This window comes from Xenopus laevis, chromosome 7L (genome assembly GCF_017654675.1).
Source record: "Xenopus laevis strain J_2021 chromosome 7L, Xenopus_laevis_v10.1, whole genome shotgun sequence".
Lineage (NCBI taxonomy): Eukaryota > Metazoa > Chordata > Amphibia > Anura > Pipidae > Xenopus > Xenopus laevis.
This window is the reverse complement of record NC_054383.1, coordinates 16,473,560-16,500,734: the sequence shown is the minus strand read 5'-3', so window position 1 is coordinate 16,500,734 and position 27,175 is coordinate 16,473,560. Positions and strand designations below refer to the sequence as shown.

General features: G+C 35.5%; 1 protein-coding gene across 1 annotated transcript in view; it reads right to left on the bottom strand.

The window, feature by feature from the left end:
• The window catches only part of tcerg1l.L (transcription elongation regulator 1 like L homeolog), a 104,339-nt gene that overhangs the window by 63,472 nt on the left and 13,692 nt on the right, over nucleotides 1-27,175 (bottom strand). Inside the window, exons 3-4 of the mRNA XM_041568612.1 lie at nucleotides 25,902-26,079; nucleotides 17,857-18,051 (exon numbers count right to left, since the gene is read on the bottom strand). Coding sequence (XP_041424546.1) covers nucleotides 17,857-18,051; nucleotides 25,902-26,079 — 373 coding nt within the window. The remainder of the gene's footprint in view (nucleotides 1-17,856; nucleotides 18,052-25,901; nucleotides 26,080-27,175) is intronic.

Here is a 27,175-nt window from a genome sequence, read left to right as displayed (position 1 = left end):
TGCTTGCCCAGTGTTGCTTGTGTGTGCCATTCTCTGCTTGCCCAGTGCTGCTTGTGTGTGCCATTCTCTGATTGCCCAGTGCTGCTTGTGTGTGCCATTCTCTGCTTGCCCAGTGCTGTTTGTGTGTGCCATTCTCTGCTTGCCCAGTGCTGTTTGTGTGTGCCATTCTCTGCTTGCCCAGTGCTGTTTGTGTGTGCCATTCTCTGCTTGCCCAGTGCTGTTTGTGTGTGCCATTCTCTGCTTGCCCAGTGCTGCTTGTGTGTGCCATTCTCTGCTTGCCCTACGCTACTTGTGGAATGTAAGCCTGTTAGGGGTTTGTTCTTGGGATTTGTTAGCATTTGGAAATTGTTGTTAAGGGCTCCTAAGGTGTTTAATCATATGTTGGGGGGGTTGTTGTATTATCCACAGGGGAGGATGAGACATATGGATTTATGGGTATGTTTTTAACATAATTTAATTTTTTCACATATGAGTGATGAGAGATCTCCCTGCAGTGAGCACCAACCATTTGGTTTTTGGTGTGCTACCACAGTTAATGTGGATATGATCTTAAAAGTTCTTGTGGTAACATGGGTGTGGTTTACAGTGGGTGTGGTTTAAAAGGGGGAGTGGCCAACTCTGACTTCCATTATCGGCCCTCCACCACATAGACCAGTAAAATTTTGGCCCTCTGTACCACAGAATTTGGACAGCTTTGATGTAGGATATGATGAGGAGGATGTAGCTTCATCTGATCAGTTCGCCAGGTCTAAGCTGGCGATATAAACTCTGGCAAAAAAGGTAACGTTATGTAAAATTATCACTTTAGTGAATTTGCGGAGTAACGATCATTCACCAGAGTGAAAATTCGCCTGGCGAAATGGCCTGAAAATAGATACTCTAATGTTAGTGAATTGTCATCATCTACGTTTGTTAGTAAATTGGCGATCTCCCTGCGGTTTGAATTTTCTTCACTAGCGACGGCCACTTCGCACTTAAAAATCTGCCCCTAGTTGTTTTAATACTGAATGTGTTAATTAATGGTAATATTTTTAGAATTTTTAAATTTATTTAAAGGGGTTCTTATGCTTTAAACTAACTTTTAGTATGATGTGATATTCTGCTTTTCTCTTTTTGTTATGTGTGTTTTTTTAAATTTATTTAACTTTTTATACAGCAGCTCTCCAGTTTTCAATTTTGGCAATCTGGTTGCAAGGGTCCAAATTACTATAGCAGCCATGCATTGATTCAAGACCTGAATAGAAAGATAAATACTAAAAAGTAGCAAAAACAATACATCTGTAGCCTTACAGAGCACTTGTTTTTTCAGATGTATTTTTGGATTTGCATGGAAATTCTGGTTTCATTGTCTGTAGTGATGGGCGAGTAAATTCGCCTGGCACGAATATGCGGTGAATTTCCGCGTTTCGCCGCCCGCGAATACATTTGCGAATCTACCATGAAAATTAGTCAGTGAAAATTCGCCGTTGTCAATTTCCGATTTTCACAATTTTTCGTGAAAATGTCTGTTTTTCACGATTTTTTTGTGAAAATGTTCGAATTTCACGATTTTTCATGAAACTTTCCAATTTTTTCGTGAATTTTTTTCGCCGTTTCATGAATATTTCCGCGAAAGGAAACGGGAGAAATTCGGCCATAACTATGGGGCACATTTACTATGCTTGAGTGAAGGATTCAAAGTTTTTTTTTGGGTACTTCGACCATCGAATAGGCTACTTCGACTATGACTTCGATTCGAACGATTCGAACTAAAAATCTTTGAATATTCGACCATTCGATAGTCGAAGTACTGTCTCTTTAAAAAAACTTTGACTACCTACTTCGCCACTTTAAACCTACCGAGCTACAATGTTAGCCTATGGGGACCTTCCCCATAAATTTTCTAAGCTTTTTTTGATTGAAGGAAAATCCTTCGATCGATGGATTAAAATCCATCGATCGATCAAAGTATTTGCCGTAAATCCTTCGACTTCGATATTCGAAGTCGAAGGATTTTACTTCGAGGGTCGAATATCGAGGGTTAATTAACCCTCGATATTCGACCCTTAGTAAATGTGCCCCTAATTGTCTGTAAATTTTGTTCACTAAAAAAATTTGCCATAAAAAATGCAGTGGAAAACACCTGCCACAAAAAAAGCCCCGTTGACTTTAATGCATTTTGCATGAAAAGAAGAACCACAAAAAATACCTTTTGACTGCTATGTGAATCACAGATCCGTTCATCACTTATGACAAGAAAGTACAGAAGTGAGAGGGCTAGATTGCTAGGATCATTTCTGTTATCCAAGAGGTAGGGTAGAAACAAAAGGTGAACATTTTATTATATCAAATCTTCTTTGTAGTGATGGGCGAATTTATTCGCCAGGCGCGAATTCGCAGCGAATTTGCGCGATTTGCCGCCAGCGAATTAATTCGCGAAATGCCCGCGAAAATTCGCCGGCGTCAAAAAAATGTTTTCGCCGCGTAGAAAAAAACGCCCGCCGGCATCAAAAAAACAGGCCCCGGCATCAAAAACGGGCGCCGGCGTCAAAAACGAGACGCCGGCGTCGTTTCGCGAATTCGCCCATCACTACTTCTTTGTATTTGAAGTTGTTGGAAAATGCTCAGGTATTTTAGGAGTTACATGATATTAGAAAAGAAATTTCAAAGAACACATTTATGTGTTTATAATATACTGTTAAACATGAATACTTTACATGGTAATCTTAAACTCTGCTGTAAAAACGAATCATTTGCAAGGTAATCTTATAACAGTTTCCATAAAATTTTAATTGAAAAACAAAAAAAGTTAATGTTTTGTGCCACAATATCTCACTTGAGGTACAAGTCATACACAAATTCTAATAACTTCAGATGTAATTGCTTCAACATAAACTGCAGACAATAATATATGAGACCAATGAGTTTGCAAAGTGCAGGAAAATAAAAAGGAACATGTTCTGCTAATTGCACATATTATGCTAATCTAGCAAAGGTTAGCAAATAAAAGCTGATTGGCTACTATACATAGTATATAACTATATATATATAACTTATATGGCACAATTAGTCTGTGTGTTAGTAAAACCATTAAAATTACAGTATAATTTAATTTAAAAAAAAAAACATATAAAGATGTTTGTTTGGATTGGTTGCCTAATGGGCAGATCTTTGTCTGATTTGGGAACCCACCTGCTGACCCAACCTTCTGTTCGATGGGTCAACGATTGTATCAAACCAAACTAAACCAAAGAAGAGCCATCACAAGAGGACAACATTCCCAATGTGGTCCTTGCCCAGAGATCTTTGGACCAACAGGGAATGCCAACATGGGGCCAACTCAGTCAGTAGTGGTTAATTCTTCAACTTATGTCGGCCCAAGCACGGCCTAAAAGGAGTTCTCTGTTATAGGAAAAGGTACAGCAGAAACATATACAATATAAGCTCCTGTGTAACTGTATATAGTACTTGAACAAGAAGGCTTTAATCATGCACAGATCCTGATTTAATCTACAATTTTTCCTCCGCAACATGTTGTGCTGTGCTGGGATGTAAAACCTCAACAAAGCCTGCGTGTAACTATCTTCAGCTCAAAGCCTAGGTAAGTATAATCATTTACAATCATGTAAATGTTAAAGACTTAAAATACCTTTCCTTTTTAGCAGTTATCCTTATGAGGAATGTTGAGATTGTTACTGGGTAAAACAAGCTTTCTCCAGGTCTAGCACCCCATACCAACCAATCTACAACTGTATTTATATAAAGCTTGTAGATCACCAGACCTACATTAAAATCCCTGCCTGTCTACTGTTCCCTTATCCTATATAATAAAGTTGAAGTGTCTCTGCGTCCAGTCCCTGTGTCCGTGGGATTGCGCTACTGCGCATGTGCCCCACAGACCGTCTCTGGCGCTACTGCGCATGTGCCCCATGGACCGTCTCTGGCAAATTTTCTACATATGTTCTAGCGCCCGTTAATTTAACGGGCTTAATGTCTAGTTCTATAATAATGTGCCATTGTTTTGTTTAATATCTCTTTTATATTATTAACTTGCATGAGTGGCAATTTAATTCTATATTCAGTTTGCTGATAAAGGGGTTGCAAATTGTACCACAATTTTTAATTAAGTTATACATTTGGGTACTGTAGGTTAAATAGATTAATTGAGCTATAAAGTCTTTATCATGTGTTTCTTCCAATTAATGGCACTCAAAATCATATGAGAGGTGCACAAAGAGGAAATCATTTGCAGATCATATAAATCACTATGATTATTGGACACTTATAAAACATTGACTCCCTTATATATAATGCTTCCATCATTACAAGATCTCAAGCTGCAGATCAGCTTGGTTGTCTGACTTGCATACTATTTTCTGGGTAGAAGATTCACGTAATTATGTCCCATTTGCACATTCTTTGACAATACTGTAATTTGGTGTTATCAGTAATGGACATTTGGAGGTGTTTCCTACCCAGTATTGTCCACATCAGCTATCCAGGTGGTGAAGGAGCACAAATATTTAGGGGTATCACTAGGATTTACTGTGCCCAACAACAGTACTAGGACTAAACCATAAGAGAAAGATAACCATTTGTTAGCACAATGTGCCAGTTAAACACCTAAGATCCACATCAGAAACTGGCTTTGCTCTCTCTCTTGTTTCTGCACATCTGCTCACATTCATATATGAGGATCTGTAATTGGTTAGGACTAGGCACACGCAGCGTTTTTCTCCTTGCAAAATGAGCTTTTTCAGCAGTGGCCCATATTTTCACAAACCTGCACTGGAATTTTGCTATGTTTTGTATGTGCCAAAAAAAAACAGGAAAGAAAGAGAATGAAAATGCATTTTATTGCACTGGAAAAAACACCAAAAGCATTATTAGAATTTTTCCATGCTTTTTGTTTCACCAGAAAAAAAATCATGTTTTTTTGTGTTGGGAAAAACACACACACACACAAAAAACAGTTGGCTTCAATGTATTTGGGAACATTTTGCAATTTTGTACATTTTCCAAAGTGAAGCAAAATAGGCAAGTCTTGATCTTCAGTAGTTTTGACAATAGGAGATGGAGCTTATTAACATTTTTGGACATAATATAAGGACATGTGAGTATTTTCCAGTAGTGATTGGACTAAGAGTAGAACCTGGTATATTGTCCCATTGATTTACTTCCAACATTATGGGGCCCATTCATTAAGTTCGAGTGAAGGAATAGAAGAAAAAATGCTTAGAATTTCGAAGTGTTTTTTTGGCTACTTCGACCATCGAATGGGCTACTTCGACCTTCGACTACGACTTTGACTTTGAATCAAAGGGTTCAAACTAAAAATTGTTCGACTATTCGACCATTCGATAGTCGAATTACTGTCTCTTTAAGAAAAAACTTCGAAGGATAATCCTTTAAACGTTGGATTAAAATCCTTTGCATCATTCGATTCGAAGGATTTGATCGTTCAATCAAACGATTATTCCTTCGATCGTTCGATTTTTTGGCGCAAAATCCTTCAATATTCGAAGTCGAGGATTTTCATTCCCCAGTCAAATATCGAGGGTTAATTAACCCTCGATATTCGACCCTTGATGAATTTGCCCCTATCTGTCTTGTTCATGAATAATAAATAAATCTCAAAACATATGGTTTTCAACAGGGTTGAGAGTAGAACATCACAGTTAGACAATTTATAATTAATTTGTCTTTTCAAAGACTACTATACCCTAACAAATTCTTGCTCAGTCGTGCTTGGTACAGGGTTTCTTAAATAGTTAGTTAATTTTCTTGGTATCGACATGTAAAAGCTACGAGAAAACCTGCTGTAAGTTTTTTATACTAGTCATACCCTCCGAGGCATCAAATCACACCCTGACCTGCTTGGCAGCATCCCTTTTTTTTTGTATGAGAATTAAAACACATTTAGGAGGGCTATCGTAGATAACAGGGAACTTGTGGCTAAGGTCAAAACTGCTATTTGAGACATTACATTTTCATATCTAAATAAACATATATTTCTATTAGCAAAAAAAAATCAAGATGTAGTAGTGGTCCTTTAAATTAACATTAGAAAGCAAGCAGGATTTTTTTCTGGTGCCTACATACACATTCATTTTATACTTCTTGTAAGCTAAAAGTGCCCTTTATAAGATGTGGCAAAGTAATTGGATTTACAGGAAGGAAGAAATTAGAGAGTACCGAATCCCAGGGCAGATGTATCAGCAATCCATTCAAATAAGGTTTCTGCAGGATTAAACTAAAGGCACTGCAGTGGCTTGAGGGAAGTGTTACAATGCAATCCTATCATGAATTAAATATCATTAGATTACATTACAAAGGTGCGGTCAAGACAAATTTATGTCATATTGCAATGGCGAAAATGGCCCGTTGAAGAAAATCTGCAGAAGCGAGCATTGTACATGTATAATGCAGCCATCTATCAGCGCCGTTCTGGCAAGAGGCTGAATTAGTCAATAAAAACACAGTCAAGAATGATCATTAAATAATCTTTGTTTTAACCCGTGTGGGCACAAGAGAGTTTTATTTATGTAACACAGTCTCGGTCTACAGAAAACATTAAAGGAAAACTATACCCCCAGAATGAATATTTACCCAACAGATAGTTTTTTCTCTATTAAGTGGCCTTTTAAAGAATCTTACCAAACTGGAATATAGATATCAGTAAATATTGCTCTTTTACATTTTCTACTTTGAGCCACCATTTTATAATATTCTCTGTGCTCCCCCAGAGATCACCTGAACAGAAATACTGCAGCTCTAACTGTAACAGGAAGTTGTGTGGGAGTACAAACTATAACTTTGTCCATTCATTGGCTCATGTGACCTAACCTATGTATGTGTGCTCTTGGTTTGTTTGTGTGCACCGTAAGTCGTATGATCCCAAGAGGAGGCCCATTATTCTTAAAATGTCAATTTTCTATTTAGGATTACCCAATGGCACATACTACTAAAAAAAGTATAGCAGGGTTTTACATATGAGCTGTGTTATGTGATATATTTTTTATAGAGAGTTACATTGTTTGGGGGGTATAGTTTTCCTTTAAGTACTTTATTTACCAGTTGATATTGTTGCTCCTCACAAGCAGGGCTGGAACTAGGGGTAGACAGACTAGGCACGTGCCTAGGGTGCAAAGCTGGGGGCTCTAGGCATGTACCTTCTCTACCAGACTGTCTGCTTGCGCGTCTATTCGCGTATGCGTGCGAGCATCCATTTGCACATGCGCAAGCATCCATTCATGCATGTGCGAATCCATTCTGCCTCAGGAGGTCTAAGTGAAGTAAAGGTTAGGACCCTAATGTAGACCACAAGCTTACTGTAAGCTGCAGAAGGAACTCTGCATTTAGGGGGAGGAGAGTTGGAGACTTGGAGAAATAGGAGGAAAACTGGGATTACCCATAACATAACTAGGTCTTTGGGAACACATCTTTCCATAGGGCATAGGTTACTCTATGTACATGAGACAAAGTTAATTATTTCTCAAATTTAAATGACACACTCCAAATATTCTAATTTGCTTCATCTACTTTGTATTCAAAATCATCAGCCCAAACCAAAAAAGTTGTTCAGTGCTAGATCATCTAAATGTCAATCCATATGTACATCTAATTCAACCTCAGCCATACAAACAATGCTTCTTTTTGTGCTCTAACAGTTTGAATGAATATCTAAAAATGTATTCAGAATAATTACTAAATTATTCACAATCATTTGTCTGAATTTGTGTATGCAGTTTCAACTTAAATTGTGCTTAAAGGGATCCTGTCATCGGAAAACATGTTTTTTTTCAAAACTTGCATCAGTTAATAGTGCTACTCCAGCAGAATTCTGCACTGAAATCCATTTCTCAAAAGAGCAAACAGATTTTTTTATATTCAATTTTGAAATCTGACATGGGGCTAGACATTTGTAAATTTCCCAGCTGCCCCTGGTCATGTGACTTGTGCCTGCACTTTAGGAGAGAAATGCTTTCTGGCAGGCTGCTGTTTTTCCTTCTCAATGTAAATGAATGTGTCTCAGTGGGACATGGGTTTGTACTATTCAGTGCTGTTCTTAGATCTACCAGGCAGCTGCTATCTTGTGTTAGGGAGCTACTATCTGGTTACCTTCCCATTGTTCTTTTGTTTGGCTGCTGGGGGGGAAAAGGGAGGGTGTGATATCACTCCAACTTGCAGTACAGCAGTAAAGAGTGATTGAAGTTTATCAGAGCACGTCACATGACTTGGGGCAGCTGGGAAATGGACAATATGTCTAGCCCCATGTCAGATTTCAAAATTGAATATAAAAAAATCTGTTTGCTCTTTTGAGAAATGGATTTCAGTGCAGAATTCTGCTGGATAAGCACTATTAACTGATTCATTTTGAATTTTTTTTTTCCCATGGCAGTATCCCTTTAAAATGGTGCAACGTATTTATGTCTGCTCCATTGCAGCATTTTAACTAAACATAACAAATTAGGCACTTGGTTTTATTTTGGCTGAGGATAAATATTTGTTAACTAATTCAGTTTGGTAGGATTTGATTCAGAACATATTAGGATGTGCAGTAAGGGTTCAGAGGTGCCTGGGAATTGGTGATATTGCTTCATTTGTAAAGATAATTGAACTTGTTAATATGCCATAGGTCTCATTTTATCCAGCTTTGACACATTTAATAATATGCATTGTTTTCAAACCTGTCACCAGGACTTTTTATTGTTCGCACAATCAATATCCTTATAACCTGGGGTTATATCATTTCTAGGTACAACTCTGCTTTATTACAGATATTAATCTCATTGAGGTTTTCTGCAAAGACAGTTTGCTTGTTGTGTACAAAAGCCTGTTTAACCCAGAAACTTCTGGTAGTCCTACAGAAAACAACAAAAAACTACATCAATAAAGCATCTTATACAAGAAGTGAACCAGCGGGGGAAAAATCCTCTTTAATGTGATGATTCACTCTAGTCAAACCTATGAAAGAACATCAACAAATGGCATAACACTGGCTCCATTGGGATATAATCAATAACATTAAATGCTATTATACTTTGCTTATGCACAGTTCACAAATTCAATTCTTTGTTACCCATAAATCACAAAAATGACTTTGTGCCAAAAGTGAACAAGATTAAAGAAGAAGGTTTTTTTGTTTTTTTTGCTGAGTTTACTCCAGGCCAACCTGAATTTATTGCTCTCAGACAGATGGTCTAAGATATTGAGGACAAGTTGTTCATGGAAATCTGTCTGTAAATTTTGTTCATGCTGATCATACTGATACTGACAGCTTAGAATTGAATTTGTAATGAATGCAATGCCACCCTTGTGCCAATATCCAGCAGTTGAAAGATACAGACCCCATTTGTTCATGGAACCAGGTTCCATCATAGGTGTGTATTTGTGGGCTGATTTAGCTCTGTAGACCTAATACTTTATTTGCATGTGGACAGCATACCAAAGAAATATGCCCTGCTGTTGTTTTAATGTCAAAGGAACAAGGATACTAAGGCCCATTTATTAAAAGTCAAATTTTAGTGGTATTAAAGCTCTTTGGAACCACAATTAAACTCTATTTATATAAAATCACAAATGCCATGAAAGTTGTTTAAAGTTCCGAATATAGAAAAGTAAGAACCGAAAAAAGTGCAGAAAACCTCAAAATAATTCTACTAGCAAAAACAATATGTATGTATTAGCAAAGTTCCCCTCGACTTCTATGGGACCTCGACTGCTTTTACTTTGAAATGTTTTGATTTACAGTTTTTACATGGTCTTTGCAACTAATAAATCTCAAATTTGTTGAGTTTGAGAAATTTTTTTTAAAAAGAGAAAAGAGAAAAAAAAAGAAATCTGAATATTAGCAAATTAGTAGATTCCTAAGTGTTGATGAATTAAGTTGGATATTGTTTTTCTTTTGAGTGCTCATTTTTTGGCATGGTGGAATGATCCATACCCTCAAACCAAACATTGTTGTTAAAGGTAGTGAAGAGCATATATTTTTATAAGATCTACAATCAAGGCAATATGGTGGGTTGGATAGGTGCTTCAAGGTTATCATCTCTACAGATAATGGAGCCTATTAACTAACATTCAAATTTAGGTTTTTTTTTCACAAATCTCTAAAAATTGTTTTTTTTTCTATATTTCTTTAAAACTCTAAAAATCTGAGATTTATTAAGCATAAAAATGATACAAAAAAGTCACCAGGTAAAAGTTGTCGAGGTCCTATAAAAGTCAATGTGAGTTGCAGTGATCCTATTGGACTCTTTTTAATCAATTCAGGCTTTCAGAGGTTTTCTGAACTTTGTTCACTAGTTACTAGGTTTTAGTAGTATTTGTATTTTTTTGTTCAGATTCTTCAGTGCTTTTTTCATGTATGCGTTTTTATTCAGATTCTTTAAAAAAGTCCATGGCATTCGTGGTTTTGGAGAAAGTGAGTTTATCCAAGCTTTTAAAAACCTCTAAAATCACTAAATGAGACTGTTGATGAATAGGCCTCCACAACTGAAATGGCAATAAATAAAGAATAAATCTAAGCCATTAACAATGGTTTTCTTTTTGTAAGAAAACAGAACAGAACAAGAAATAATGGAGAATAAAGCTTGCTATGACTTGTCTGTTGCAGTACCAGTAGATATATAATTTGGGTACATCCCAGCTGTTGCTTGGAAAAAAAAGAATTACATTTCAGATCAATAAACCATTTCAAGAGAAAACGAACAGCTGGCAAATATTATCTAAACCAGATCGTGTTTTTTAATATGCTAAAAGTATTTCTAAAACATTACCCATAGCTTTTACCGACTTTGGTTACTAAACTTTTTTGCAAACAATTTAACTTGTTCTTTTATAAACTTTTTGTCAGAGAAATTGTTGCTCTGAGGTATGGTTCATGGTCCATAAGTGACTATTTTGCAACCTTTTTGTTTCTTATTATTTTTATGTGTGCATGTTCTAAATAATCAATTATTTATTAAATATTTAGGTGCTTTATGTACAAATCTTGTGTAGTTTTTTTAGCCAATGTACAGCCTGGGTCAAGGTATTAAAAGACAATTGCAAAAACAATATTGTGCTTTGAACATTATATTTACTGGATGAGAGCTGATTCAACATCTGGCTAGACATTTTGGCCAGAGAATACAGACAATTATTTATTTCATCACAGATTGATTGACATTAAAGAATGCTGGCAACTCTATAGATTTCAGGTTGTTGTAATTGCCATGGATTTTTACCTCTTAACTATTTCACTATAGTTATTGAACTTCTGTGTATGAATTATTATTTCCATAATAATGAAAATTACAGATATAGCTAGATAGTTGCATAGAGAGATAGGGCTGTGGATTAGTGATGTTCGGACCGGCTCGCGGCTCGGTCGGGTTTGGGCCGAGCTCGTACACCCATTTGACACCTTACACTGCCGACTTCCTTTTCCGGTTTTATAGCCGTGCACCTGCTCGCCCCGCCACATTTGTGATATCATTGGCAAGTCGGCGCAGGTCTATAAAAGGAACCCAGAAGTCAGGCTCGGCGGGGCGGGTGGTGGGAGGTCGGATATTGGGCAGGTGCGGGTCGGGAAAAACTACTGTGGATCATCAAATATGGATTTAGCGAGGTTACGAGTTACCAGATGCAGTGGGCAATGTAGTAACAGATGCAAATTATATCAAATTATACTAACTCAGAGCAACTAATCATACATTATTTTTCTTACTTCAGAAGACCAGTAAATCTGTTATGGTTTACTAGACAGTATTATGTTTACTAAACATAAAACGCTATTTTATGATTTATATCATGAAAACGTATGTGCAAGATTCAGTTTGAGGAAAAAAATAATTGCTTCTAATTCAGTTCCAGTTTTTTTCCCATAGACTTACAGAGGCTGTGAGTAGTCAATGGCGAATTTGTCCTGAAACATTCACTAATTTAGTACCAGTTTTTTTCATAGCCTTTAATAATTTTGACATGAGGAACAGTGAGATCATTTTTTCACATTGAACTGCATCTGGCTCTGTGGAAAAATATGACATTGAATAAGGAGCTTTCTCAGTTAATTGAGTCTATCTCAATGTTTACTTGTTTAACCTGCAAACTATTTACTTTCTGGTGCTGCAATTGGACGTCATACAGTCCAAAGGCTGAGTTGTAAATGGACAGTAAATATGTAATCCCTATGCCCTACCATATTTAACTTCAAATATGTGATTGTGGCACCTCTGACTTTATTGTACTTCATTGTATTTCCTTGTATTTATTTGCATACTTTATTTTAGTGTTGTATTCAGTGTGGCAGGGCAACACTCCAGAAGAATAGTAATAATAAATGTACATTACAGTACATAAATGAACACACTATAGCCATAAATAACTATATTAATGCAGTAGAAGACCAGATCATGATACATCGCAAGGAACCAGTCTGGCTCATGTACAATACTTAGAGAAGTACAGGGCTAACACAAGAAATCTAATAAGAATTTCACTTAGCTACTTACCATAAATTCCTTTTCTTCTAGTTCCAACATGTCAGTACACATGGGTAGCATTGCCCTGCCCAGACAATGCCAAAGCCAATCAAAATAATTCATGGCTTATAAGACCATATGACTTTCTCCTCACCAATGTTATACATTTGCTATTGCAGTACAGCAACCAAATAAATTGGGATGGGAAACCCTGTACTGATATGTCGGGACTAGAAGAAAAGGAATTTACAGTAAGTAGGTAAGTGAAATTCTCATTTTCCTCTGCATCCTTCCATGTCAATATACCGTACATGGGATCTACCAAGCCATGCCCTAAAACAATAAGGGGTGGGAATGCAATAACATACAGAGCACAAAAACAAACAGACGCTAAAAGTGAAACAACCAGACCTCCATGAAACAGGGAAGCTGATCAGACATATAGCCCTGAAGATGAGAGCTATATAATACTTTACAAGCCATTAGCAACAAAAATGCTCAAGGGCTTGATAAGCAACTGACCACAAAAATGCAATCTACCAAATATGGCATAGATGAGAAAGCATCACAGAGCAAAAACAAAGTCCATCATGTGTTCACTCACAGAGAATAAACTAACATGACCCACTAGTGGCCACAACCATAACCCAAGCATGAGCAATGAGGAATTTCACTGCAAATCCATGGCTGGCGAAAAAAATTTGCTCGTCACTAATGGTGCAAGATACGCTACACTATCTTTAAAGTTTCTGTGCAAGACATGCATTTTTCTCTAGCCCTTCCATTGTTAAGGAGTTTTCAAATATGAGACTGGGAAAGAAACTGTGGAAAAATTTTTCATCTTAAATATTGAAACTAATGGAAGATAATGTAACATGAAAATTAGTGGAAATTGCATTCTGGCTTCCAGATCACTAGAGACCGATAACCGTTTTGTAAGACAAACATTTTAAAGTGCAATGAGAGAATATAACATTTAGGATGAACCAGGCATTATAATTTAAACAAATGCTCTATCTCCATTCAAGGGTAAGTTCCTTTTCACTTTTCTAATTCAAAATTTAAAGGGACAGCATACACAGAAAAAAATGAAAAATGTTTTTCCACTTAATTCCCACCCCTGTTTATAAAGAGGGCAGCTTGTGAACATTTAACCCTTCCATTCCCTAAGCTCCATCCTTTAAGCAGCTCATTATCAGGATGTTTCTCAGTGGAGTGTAGATTTATCAGCTGCTTTTTAAGACCAGGAAGTGATAGGAAATACTAAATTAAAACTGTTTTCATTTAAGCGATTAGTGCCAGAAAAAACAAAAAATATAGGCGCAACAAAAAATATAAGCATAAGCCCCATACATTGAGCTTGTATTAAAAAGGGGTGTACTCTGTCCCTTTAAGAGTCACTTACATTGGCACTTATATCATAAATTGAATTGATGGTGACTGCTCAATTAAGAAAACATTCCTGGTAGTCAGGAAAGTTTAGTAACTAAAATTCAAACTTTGAGAATATTAATTAATTATTAAATAAAAAACAACAACAACTTGTCCCCTGTCTTCTAATCTTCCCATACTACAAGTGAACAGTACTGTTCTCTTGTTTTATTAAATGGTATGTAACCTAGTTATTGGTATTTAATGACATTTACAAGTTAAATTTGTTTCACAGTTTTCAAAGAAGCTGGTCATCTGCATATTCTAGAGCAGTGGTTGTGTTTTCCAAGCTCTCTCTCTTGGAAGGCCTGTCTTTGGTCAGGGTCTCCCTTAGCTCATAAGGTTAGTCATTCAGTCATATCAAGAATCAAGAATATCAAGAATATCTAGGATAGAAAATAGGTTTTCACTCCAAAGCATCCCCTAATTGACATTTGAGAGCAAATAAAATAAAAATTGTAGCCCCTCTCTAGTGTTTTAAGCCCACTCAGGAGGACCAGCTTTACAGTTTGGGAGAACCCAGGAGGACCAGCTTTACCAGCACAGGAACCACTGTTCTACAGTCTCACTATGATCAAGTAGAACTGTCAACAAAGCAAGAGGATACAGTTAAATAATTATACCATAATTAGAACACACTCTGGGGGTCATTTATAAACACTGGGCAATGGGCAGTAATTGCAACCAATCAGATGATTGCTTCCTGTGTTCAACCTGTAGCTGCCTGAAAAAAAAGCTAATCACTGATTGGTTGCTATGGGTTACTGCCCATCTGCAAATGTGCCCAGTGTTTATAAATACAAACATCTGATTTCATATTAATTCATTTCCAAGAATGGAAGAGTGACCTTAAATAAATACTTCAACCAAAGTACTGCTTTTCCTGCATTAAGAATTTGGAAGAAATTCAAATCAATTTCTATACCATGAAAAACCTTAGTAAAACTAGTTATTAGTGATGGGCGAATCTGTGCAGTTTAGCTTCGCTGAAAAATTCCCGAATTTACAGTGAAATTCACAAAACGTCGACAAATTTGCAAAAATGCATTGAAGTCATTGCGAAATAATTTTGATGCAAGCAACAATTTTTATATGTGCAACTATTTGGTCAAAGTCAATGTGCGTCGAAATAATTTTGCGCGCCAATTGTTACGCAAGGCTTTTTTTTGACGCAGTTGATTTTTTTGTAAGGAAATTCATTTGTTTGTGGCAAAATATGGAAATTCGCTGCAAATTCGTGTCTGCTAAATTTATCCACCCATCACTACTAGTTAGTAATTAAAAATGTTTTTTTATATTTACAAATAATCCTTAAACCACTGCATACAGTATCTTCTGCTCATGATCATCTACTACCACTACAAAAGAAAATATCAAAATCCTTAAGACTACTAATTATTCCTTATCTGAGATTAATGGCATCATTACTACTATTGCACAGGCTCTGCTCTCATACCTTACAGAAAAACCTGACTACCTATTACATACAGTTGGCGTTAACCTCCAATCAATGTAAGTGGGAGGTCGCTGACAGGAAGTTATATAGGCCATAATTTTTTCCAACTTCCCCTAAATTCTCCAACCTATTTTTGCTCCAACCTTGTTCATAAATTACAGCTTTACACATTGCATTAGAATTTGCTATTAAACCATCATGACTCAGGATTACATTTGAATTATTATTAGTTCTGCTGTTTTGATAAAAAAGCATATTCAATTTTATTCTAAAACCATCGAATGGTTTACTGAAACCGTCGCCTTTAGCAACAAATCTTTACGGTAAAGAGCTCTTTACCATGTTAATAGGAAATTCTTATTTGTACACTTCTGTGAGTACAGTAATACCCAGATCACAGTTTGGATAGACCTTTTAAATACAAATTCTAGCCAAGTATAACTGAAAAGGCATTATTTTCTCTTATGAATTTGTACAAATATTTTTATAAATATGTCTTTAGCGCTAACAAAGGCAGATAAATACAGTGTGTCACCTTGAATGAGTTTCAAAATTGTATTACAGCAAAGATAATTCTAGCAGGCATTGTGATTGTGGCATGTAACTGTTGTATCTATTGGTGTAGAAAAGACTTGTCGTGCTTGTCTAGTTCTACACAAGAGAATTAACTGAGCAACAATAGATAATATATTTTTTTATACACCAAAACTATAGCCCATTGTATTGTACAATGTACTGATTTTTTTTTACATGTAAACTGAAAATTAGTCAACACTAGTATCTGAACAACCTTCAAAAGAATATTGAGGAGATTTTTATAGGAATTCTGAGGTTACAGACCCAAGAAAATTATCAAAAAAATTCAATTTCTGCCAAAGGGAAATAATGAATAAAACACACAGAACCAAATGATACTGTTCTTTTATGAACTTCTTGCAATCTATTGTAGAAAATTCTTTCACAACTTATGTACTTTGTTAGGAAATAAAAAGCCTGTGAACAAAAGACTCAGCTATTGCTATACTGTATATGTGACCCCTCTCACATGAACAAAAACAGCCACCCATAAGAATGCGCATTGCTAGTCTTTCACAAAAACCTCTTTGCATTTAGCAGTCATACATTCCCTCTTTTAAATCATCACAGGGTCATATTTTCTGTCTCATGCTCTTCTCCTTCATCTAATTCTTCCCCAACAATGTTGGTTCAGAATATTTGCATTGCTTACTTCTCAACTATCAATTCTGATTCCTCCAAACTTGAACTTCTTGTACTGATTCTGCATTCTTGAATAAATCCCATGTACAAGCTTTCTAGGCTATACATTTCTCAATTCTGCTATCTCTCTCAGGCCAAACATGATGACTAAGCGTTCTTGTAAACAATATCAAATTATATGGTTTGTTTTCTATCACCATACTTCTGAATCTTTCCCAAGAACACCAGCATTCTACATTCTCCTCAGGGCTTTGCCAGCTTTTCAAAGCACATCATATATTCCATGAAAAACAAAAAGATCCCCATCCATACTGACATCTGCTGTCTCCCCCTTTCTCCATCTTTAATTCTTTTAATGTTATGCTTGTCTTTTCCTTACCATTTACAATTTACCCCCTAATCCTATTCCCTCGAATAAATATATTTAATTCTTTCCTAATCTTTAAAAATGTCCCTTCTTCAGTTAAACAGACCTGTGTAAAACGTATTCTTAAATATCTGTAGTGTCTATTCTTATTCTATCCTTTTCCTTCTAACTCTATCCTCTACACTCTTTGAATGTATTTTATTCTTTCCTATTATTATTGACATTTTTTATACCCATAGTCTACTGGACCTCATACAATCTGGTTTTTGACCTGCACACTCCACTGAGACCAACTTCAACTACAGCCGAAGGACGCTTATGATACAAATTCTGACACAAATTCTCATTCCCATAGTACCCACTATCAAGATGCAGCCTTGTTCTTCTTGATGAGACCACTTCTCCAGTTTAGTTTAGTGTAGAGCATATCAAGTTTTTTTTCTATTGAGCCGTTGTTGTTCTTCTGTATCTCACTTTAGAGATATCATCCATTCATTTGGAATTACCATTTTTAAGCAGATGTTGTCCAGATCAATTTATTTACTCCTTCACTTATACCATTAAATGTATTTTCTAAATAATTGAGATAACCTCCCTTTGTTTATTTGAAGAGAAAACCTTTTTTTCCTATTGCATTACCTGTAACAACATGTCTTTAAATGTACACCTCGTTAATCTCAACTTCACTTGTAGTAATTGTGTAACTGGCATGTGTAACTGGCATAGTCCCATTTAGTCTAGTTTATTACAATATGTAAGTGCTAGCCATGCTCATAATAAGCTTTAGACAGACAGAATTGCAAGTAGACCTTACTGTGTCACTGTCCATTAGTGACATCAAATTATAATTCCTTTTTTTCAAAACAGTCACCTAAATGGATAAACTTTAATGCAATTGAAAAAAGTTGGAGAATTATTATTATAATTATTATCCTTACCTGCTAAATGTGAAGCTCTAAATGGTATCTTAATCGGTGTCAGCATCTGACAAGGTGGAACAGTTGCAGAAGACAATTCCTGATTTGGCTCTGAATTGACTCCTATTAACGCTGCTGGAGCTGCAGATATGGTGCCAACAATTGCAAGAGCTTGATTGTTGGAAATTGGCTTAATAATGCCACTCTGGCAAAGGCCTGTGAAAACAACAACAACAACACAGGTTATTTTAAATAGCCCCGTCCTTATGGCGGCGGTCACACAGAAAATAATCAAGAATAATTACCAAGCAGTAGACGTTTATACCTTTTTTGGAAAAGTCTTATTTTTAAGGTTTCTGATTCTGAAGACTGGGTGGCATAGGACTGATCAGTGGTTTTGTAATAATATATGTAATATATTTTCTTATATCTGAGAATGGGACCTGATCATTGGATATTAGAGGGGAAGTTCATCTTCAAATTAATTTTCAGTATAATAGAATATACTAATACTTTATTATAATATGAAATGGTAAAACTAATTCCAAGCCACTAAAAGTAAAAACTAATTACTGGTGGTCTTAGAACAATGCTGTCTGCAGAATACTTGATGTAATCCCCATTAAATTACAATTTGAAAAGCATTGTAATACATTAATCATATTCATGGAAGTAAACATTAGTTTATTGAAGAACTAACAATGCATTTACTGTACTTGTAGTTATTCAATGAGCAGCTGCTTTGTCCCTTTGTTTTTCTGCAACAATAAGGAAATGATTAGTTCCGAATTGCAACAGTGTTATTTTGTTCTGAGGATCTCCACTTGGTATTGAAATTGTTTGGGTCCCACTTATCCTATCAATGAGGCAGAAGTTTAAATGGTAGCCTGGAAGATGAATAGCATTGGGACTGAATAGAAGGATTAAGTCTTAATATCATTTTATAATAAAGTAAAGTGTTTACTATTGCATGGTATACACCTATAATAATAAGCAAACCATTGTAAGAGCATTGAGGTTTTATCAACATTGAAGTTACAATAATTAATATTAATAGCCTATTGAACTTTTATAGAAACTAACAACAGATTATTCATTATATATATATATATTTTTTTTTTTTTGAAATACAGCAAATACAAGGTTGTTTATGACTAGATAAACTGAACACATTATGTACCGTATGTTTATGGTAAGAAAATGTGTATGTTGGATGAAATAGGATCTGTTGTAGGTCTTTGCTTCAGCTGCTAAAATGAACATAAACAACATTAGGAAATGTATCAGTTTGATTCTAAATATAATTTTTTTTTTTGAAGTAGAGACTAATTTTGAATATGTTTTTCCTAAGGCCTTGTCCGGAGCGCCCAATGGTGCGCCCGTCTCCATCGGTGCGAAAAGTCAAAATAAGAGGACGCCAAGTTCATGGGTTCAACGCTCGATTATAGGAATTGCTTCTTGTATTCCTGGGTGGTCCTAAATTAATTCTAATTGTATTCCTGGACTTTGACTCTTGCCTGAACCTTTTTCCATGATCCTTTGCTGCCTGCCACTAAAACTATTCCTGTTTACACTACTTCCTGATCCCTTTGGTTACTGCAAATTTGGACTTAACCCTAGAGCTTCCTCCTTGGTCCGGACTTCTCCAAGATTGGAGCTGCAAGGCCCCTAACAGACCTATTACTAGGGATGAGTGGGAAATTTGCCACGCAAAATACAGGCATGTTTAATTTTCAAAAATTTTCTAGAAAAGGTTGTAGATTTAGCAAACTAATGGAACTTCAAGGGGCAGATTTATCAAAGGTCGAGGTAAATTTTTGAATTGAAAAAAAAAATCGAATTTCAAGCTATTTTTGTGTACTTCGGCTTGGGAATAGTCCAAATTTGATTCAAATTTGCAAAAATGTCGAAAATTCGAATATCAAAATTTATCATGTACTGTCTCCATGCAAAGTTGCATCAGGGCAGCTGAACAATGGTGAAGTTTCAATAGCGTTAATTCATCATAGTGACCATTTCATAGTGAACTTTCACTAACATTTGTGTTACTGCCTAGCGAAACTTCTTTAGTTCTCTTAAGCTTAGGTCAATTTGAATAAGCCGGGTACATATAATTCATATATATGTCTTTATTAGAGATGTTGGTGCAAATACTGGAAGTGCCCACTTTTTATTAAAAATGTCCAAGGAGGCATAATAAAGACAAACGAGATCCACTAATGCCCTAGACATGAGCCCACCCTAAAACAAATGGGGCATGCCCCTCAAATGGTTTGGCAAAAAATGCTAACACAAAAATCTTTAATAGTTAGAACTTTTAAAGGCAATCCGGCTTCAAAAAATTAAAAAATGTCAGCTTTTTTTTTTACAACTTTTATGACTTTCCAGCATACAGGATATGATGTCACTGACATAAGATTGAGGATGTAGCTTCATCTTAACAATTCACCAGATCTAGGTGGTGAAGGAGACTCTGGCAAAACGCTCTCGTAATGTTCTGTAAAATTCACACTTTAGTGAATTTGCGGAGTAACAATCGATTGCCTGAACGAAAATGCCACTTTGCTCCTTTGGTAAATCTGCCCCAATGAGTCTGCCAAACTGAATTCATCTTGAAAACGGTTTTGAATTTTCAAATGACAACTTCTACATGTATTCACCAACTTTCAGATGCCATTTTTTTAGCAGTATTTTTAAGTTTTTAGTGCTTAACAAGGTAAATCTTAATTAATTTTAATTTTTTAACCTTAACTCAAATGGTGGTTAAAAATCTAATTTGAAGGTTGATACATTTGCCCTATGTGTTTTTTATGTTGTTTTCCATTATCCTGAAAATGTTTAAAGCCAATACATTCAACCAGCAGTAGTCACCTTTTAACATGATGATCATTTTAAAATTCATGTGCCTTTGGTTCCAAGAGTCACAAATAATACAGATATAGTCAGGGATGCCCACAGGCAAACATTTTCCCTTTGATGATAAAATGCTTAAACCAAAGAGTTCTGAGAGTTCACTAAGTGAGGCATTATTATCAGACACAGAAAGACTTGCTATTTTTTTCCCTAGTCATTTAATCTGAGAATTTTTGGTGGAACAGTACATGTGAGACTGAGCTAATCCTCTCTCCTGCTGTTCTCTCTCCTACTGATTTGCTATTTGCCCAAGATGTTACATAGCTGATAAATATCTAAAATCCTCATGGCCTATATCCTTGGGAGACACTTGTTTGTGTACTTCAACAGCCGCTGCATATAGAAAAAAATATTGACAAATGGTGAAAGTTGCTCATTACTTAGAACCCTATGATCATAATTCACACTGAGACTTTGTTTTGTAACAGAATCAATAAAATTAATGTTCGCACAGCAGTTATTTTGGCCTGAACTTGCAGTTCTACTTAAAAAAAGAAATCCAAAATAGCAGATAACATATTTTTAATGTTGCAGTTTGAGACTGGGAACAATAACATTAGAAATACTTCTTTATGTTAGTTTTTACCATGAACATGGCATATAAGGAACATCTGATAATCCTCCATACGTTTTTGTCAGTGGTTGAAAGAAACTCACCCTGACCAACCCAGCAAAAAAAATTGTAGAAGAGCCCCCTCATTCCATGATTTATACCACTGGGTATATAGACTTATAGACATATAAAAATATATACAAGACCCCTGACTCGCCCTGACCATCCCAGCAATCCCTCAATCCATGATACCTTACCCCATAGATATATCACTGGATATACACTTAGGGGCAGATTTATCAAGGGTCGAAGTGAATTAGAGGGAATTTTCTAAGTAAAAAAATTCAAAATTCGAAGTAATTTTTTGGATACTTCGACCATCGAATAGGATACTACGACTTCAAATTTACTTCGAATTCGATTCAAAGTAAAAATAGTTTGAATATTCGACCATTCGATAATCGAAGTACTGTATCTTTAAAAAAAACTTCGACTTCAACACTTCGCCAAATTAAACCTGACAAAGTGCTTTGTTTGCCTATGGGGACTTTGTAGACCAAGTCTTCACACATTGAAGTAAAATCGTTCGATCAAACACTAAAATTGTTCGAATTGTTCGATTTACTTGATCGTTCGATGGCCAAATTCAGTGAAAAATACTTCGACTTCGATATTCGAATTCGAAGTATTTCAATTCGATGATCGAATTTCGAAGTATTTTTTACTTTGAAATTCGACCCTTGATAAATCTGCCTCTTACAGACATATAAAAATGTATAAAAGACCACTACACTAAGGGGGTTATTTATCAAAGTCCAAATTTTTCTCAACAAACTCTGATCTAATCCACACGTGTTTTTTTCTGTGTATTTATTATTAGATTTTCACAAAAATTTGCTTTGCGGGAAAAAGTCAGAATTTTATGATTTTTTGGGATTTTCCACCCGAAAACTCTGATTTTGTATGCTTTTTTCCCAAAAGCTGTAAAATCTTCGTGGTATTGCACACATCAAAAAATCATTGGGACTTCTCCCAATGATTTTCTCTCATATGAAACCTCGACAGGTCTGAGATGCCGGAATTTCTGATTCAAACTTTTCCATCCTATATAGTATAGTATAATAAATTCCGAAAAAAATCCCAATTTTTTAAAAGTCCGATTTTATACTAAAGAATCACACATTTTTCAGGATTTTTTCATTGGGAGTTTAGTAAATAACCCCCATACTGTATAAGAAGAAACACCTACAAGCACTAGGAAGTCACATTTACTCTCCTTTAAACTGCTAATTACAAAACTCACAACAGAATCTTGACATTTCCTAAAAATGTTAAATGTAAATATTTCACATAAATACTTTAATTATCTTCATCAATTAGAAAATATCAGATACGATTTTACATTCTACGAAATCTGCACACATACACATACTGGTGGATTTTTTTACCCTCATTTTTTTTCCTCTTGGTAGACAAAAAGGTGGAAGAGACGTATGGTTCCCCAACATATTTTTATAAAAGGACATTTGCTTGGAACAGATATACCGTGCACCAGAATGATCTAGCTTTTTGGGTTTGTACCCAAATGAGCTGAATGAATTGAGTTTACACATTTGTTTTTATGGGCATCTGAGTTACCAACCTATGGTAAGAGTATGCAAAATAAATTTTGCAGAGTTATTGGAGTCAATGGGCATTTTTTCTTTAGCAAAATGGGTTTTTTTTCATGTACAAATGCATTGGCGTTAATTGCCTTTTTCTTTCACATTTTTTATAGTGCCAAACACATTGAAATCAATGTTTATATTGTGGTTTAAAATACATTCCAATAAAAATTATTGAAAAAGAAAGAAATCAATGGCTATTTTTTATTGCACCAAATGCATTGGAGTCAACAAGAGCTTTTTCTTCACATTGCCCCTGGGTGAAACACCACAATTTAGTTCAGACTTGGGAAAAAAAATTGCTACTCGGGAAATTGTGAATTCTGATGTAAATCTGTATCATATTCACTCACACAATATGGTCAGATTTATCAGGAGAAAATTAACCTGTCTGTATCTTTTGGTGTATGGGAGAAAATCAGAGTAACGGGGAGAATATACCAATGCAGATAGTGCCCAAACTGGAACCAAACTCAGGACATCAGCACTGCAAGGTAGAATTGCTACCCACTGATCCACCATGCTGTGTATATTATGCTGGGCATGACTGAACTAGACAATCATGCCAGTTCTTGTATTTATAAACGATATATAGATATGTTTAAGGAAAAAAGTTCGAGATTTTTTGCACCAGATTGCTAACAATATATATGACATTATAACATGATACAAAACAAATATGTCGCATTCGGGTTGGAAATGCCAAATTTACTCAAAGTGGAAATATCTTTTTATCTAATCAATGAGAGAATAAGGCTAAGGTAGATTGAAATCTGTGGGACTCCTTATGCTACAATTTCCTCCCCAATTAATACTTTATAGAGCAACTATTGCTTACTGCCAGGGACATTATCTTGAAAAATATGGGAAAAATTCTATAATTTCAGTTATATGTAATTTTTATTATAATGCCACTCTCACTATAATGCTAGATTTAGCCAGTGTTTTATTTTAATAGAAGAGAAACACTATTGTTTCTTACATTTTTCATGCAGAAAAACATTTATGGAGGTCATATAACACATGACCAGGTATTTGTCTATTTTTTGAAATTTAAAAACACAACAAAATGAATTTTCAAATTCAGCTTTCTGAATTTTTTGAGATTTAACAAAATATTCAAAGAAAAGATTTGGCAGGTTAATCCTTGTGTTCTTCTATAAAGTCAATGGGAGGCGTGTTTTCAACATTTTAGCTATTTTTTTTTTTTTTTTAGTTATACCTTAAATATGCGGTCATTAAAAAATTGTGATTGAAAAACCACTAGATTAAGGGGCACATTTACCTAGGGTTGAATATCGAGGGTTAATGAACCCTCGATCTTCGACCGTCGAAGTAAAATCCTTTCGACTTCGAATATTGAAGTCTAAGGATTTACCGCTATTCGTACGATCGAACAATCGAAGGAATAATCGTTCGATCCAACGATTAAATCCTTCGAATCGAATGATTCAAAGGATTTTAATCCATCGATCGAAGGATATTCCTTCGATCAGAAAATTGTTAGGAAGCCTATGGGGACCTTCCCCATAGGCTAACATTGGCCTCGGTAGGTTTTAGGTGGCGAACTAGGGGGTCGAAGAATTTTTTAAAGAGACAGTACTTCGACTATCGTTTCGAAGTGGAAGGTCGTAGTCGAAGTATCCCATTCAATGGTCGAAGTAGCCAAAAAAAAACCATTCGAAATTCGAACTATTTTTCCTCTATTCCTTCACTCGAACTAAGTATAGTATAAACCCTTTTTTTCTCGATCAAATTTAAAAGAAACAGAAATTTGAGTATTAATAAATCTGCTTCTTATAATGATCAAACAGAAAAGCTAATTGTTATTTACATCTTAGCCGTAAACTGTATACCTTTACATAAATTGCTCTAACACTTATAGATTAAGTTCTATATTTGGCGATTCTCTTAACTGTAAGCAAACAAGGGAAATTATATTTTTTCATTTTGACTTATGTCCTGAAAAAAAACACTATACTGGCTTCTGGCAATGTGTTTCAAACAATCCCAACAACAAATGCAGTATAGTCATTATACAGTATGATTTTTGTTTAATGAGAAAATAAATCAGAATAAATTACCACCAGAGGAAATAAAAACATTGGCAATAACCCAATATTCAAGAGAAATTAGACTTCATTACATTCTTTATTGGAGCCTACTCCTTGCTGAGGCAGACTGTGAGAAGGAGGTCAGAGGTTAATGTATTTGAAATGGGATTATTGTATTATGGGATCTAAATAAGAAAAACTGTTATCTAGGCAAATGTTATACATTGGCAAATTTTGAATAATCTGTAAAATGTTTGATACGTTTTTTAAGTTCAACACTAGTAATGGGCGAATTTCTCGCAAAAATATTGTGAATTCGGAAAATTTCACGAGAAAATCAGCCATTTTCACGAAAAAAATCGTGAAAATCAGCCATTTTCATGAAAAATCTCGAAAATTGGAAATTGACACCCGCGTCCAAGCTGATGCCAGGGTTAAAGTCAATGGGCATCCAAATAGTGTTGGCGAACAACGGCGAGTGACTTTTCAGACGGGAGATTCGCGAATGTATTCCCTGGCGGCGAAACATGGAAATTTTACGTGAATTTCCATAGTTACACCCCCCACACCCTCCACAAAAGACTCCTGTCAGTTCAAAGCCTATTTTATAAGAAATCATCAGGACCCTGCCCCAATTACCAAGGAAGGCAATTCTAACATCACTATGAGATAATAGAGGATCTGGTTCAATTGTTATCAACCCAACAGATCTTCGTTGTAAAAATAACCATTGCTCAGCTGTGCTACGGTAAAAATTAGTTAAAAATTTGACAGTAATAGGCAAATAGTGTATGCCTCTTTCCTATGAACCAGTTGGTGGCTTCAGTTTTGATACAGCACATTTCTAAATATAAAAACTTTTACAATAAATTGTCCACTAACCTGTTATTCTTTGAGGTGTAAATATGACTGTATGGAGGGGCCTGGAAGGCATAGAAGGCTTTGATACAGCCATAGTTATTTGACTTGCCCTAGGTTTTTCAAGTCCTTGAATTACTATCAGCTCTTCAGGTTGGTGCATCCATGAAGATTCCAGGGAAAAGGAGTTATTGAAAAAAATCTGTCCAAAAAAAGGGGATAAACATATAAGACATCAGCTTCTACTATATGCCAAAGATAAGTAAAGAATCAATACAAAGATTAATCAAATATGTATTCACAAATGATTCTGTTTAGTCTCTACATCAGCATTCTGGTTAGACAATGGAAATTAGGAAAGAGAGATTTGTACATTTTTTTAATAGATTGTAATTGAATCGGACCCAACTTTCAACAAGTTTCAAAAATGTCAATAGCTGAAAAACAAGCTCACTCATTGATTCATTTCTACTCAGTAGGGATGTCATGTTTATTATTGTTTGTATTTACATTCAATATGTCAAGCTCCAGGTCTTATTAGGAAGGCCAGCAAAGTTAGCAGAACACATAATTAAAGTAGAACAAGCTGAATACTGAATTCTAACACCACAACTAGGAAAACTTGGAACAAATGCTAAAGTTGAGTTTTTAACTGCAATTTGAATTTCTGAAACTTGCTGACACTTTTGAAATGTATTAAGTGCAAAAACTCAGAAACTCAAATTTGCCATCCAAAATCAAAAAGTTCATGTAGAAGTCAATGGGAGTTGTGTAAATTGTGTAAATTCAAGGAATTTTTCAAATTGAGTCTTCAAGATTAATTCAACATGTTACACGTTGAAAATGATGGGTAGAAAGAATGTGATTTCACTGTGTTCGAGTTGTTTTTAAATGTTTTTAGGAAATTGCGTTTTTGAAATACGAGTTTTTTTTAAAGGAGTTGATCAACTTTAAGGGGCCCATTCACCAAGCTCGAGTGAAGGATTCGAAGTAAAAAAACTTCGACCTTCGACTACGACTTCGACTTCGAATCGAAGGATTCGAACTAAAAATTGTTCGACTTTTCGACTATTCGATAGTCGAAGTACTGTCTCTTTAAGAAAAACTTCGACCCCCTAGTTTGCCACCTAAAAGCTACCAAACCCAATGTTAGCCTATGGGGAAGGTCCCCATAGGCTTGGCTAAGTTTTTTTGGTCGAAGGATAATCCTTCGATCGTTGTATTAAAATCCTTCGAATCGTTCGATCGAACGATTATTCCTTCAATCATTCGATCAAACTTTTTGCGCAAAAATCCTT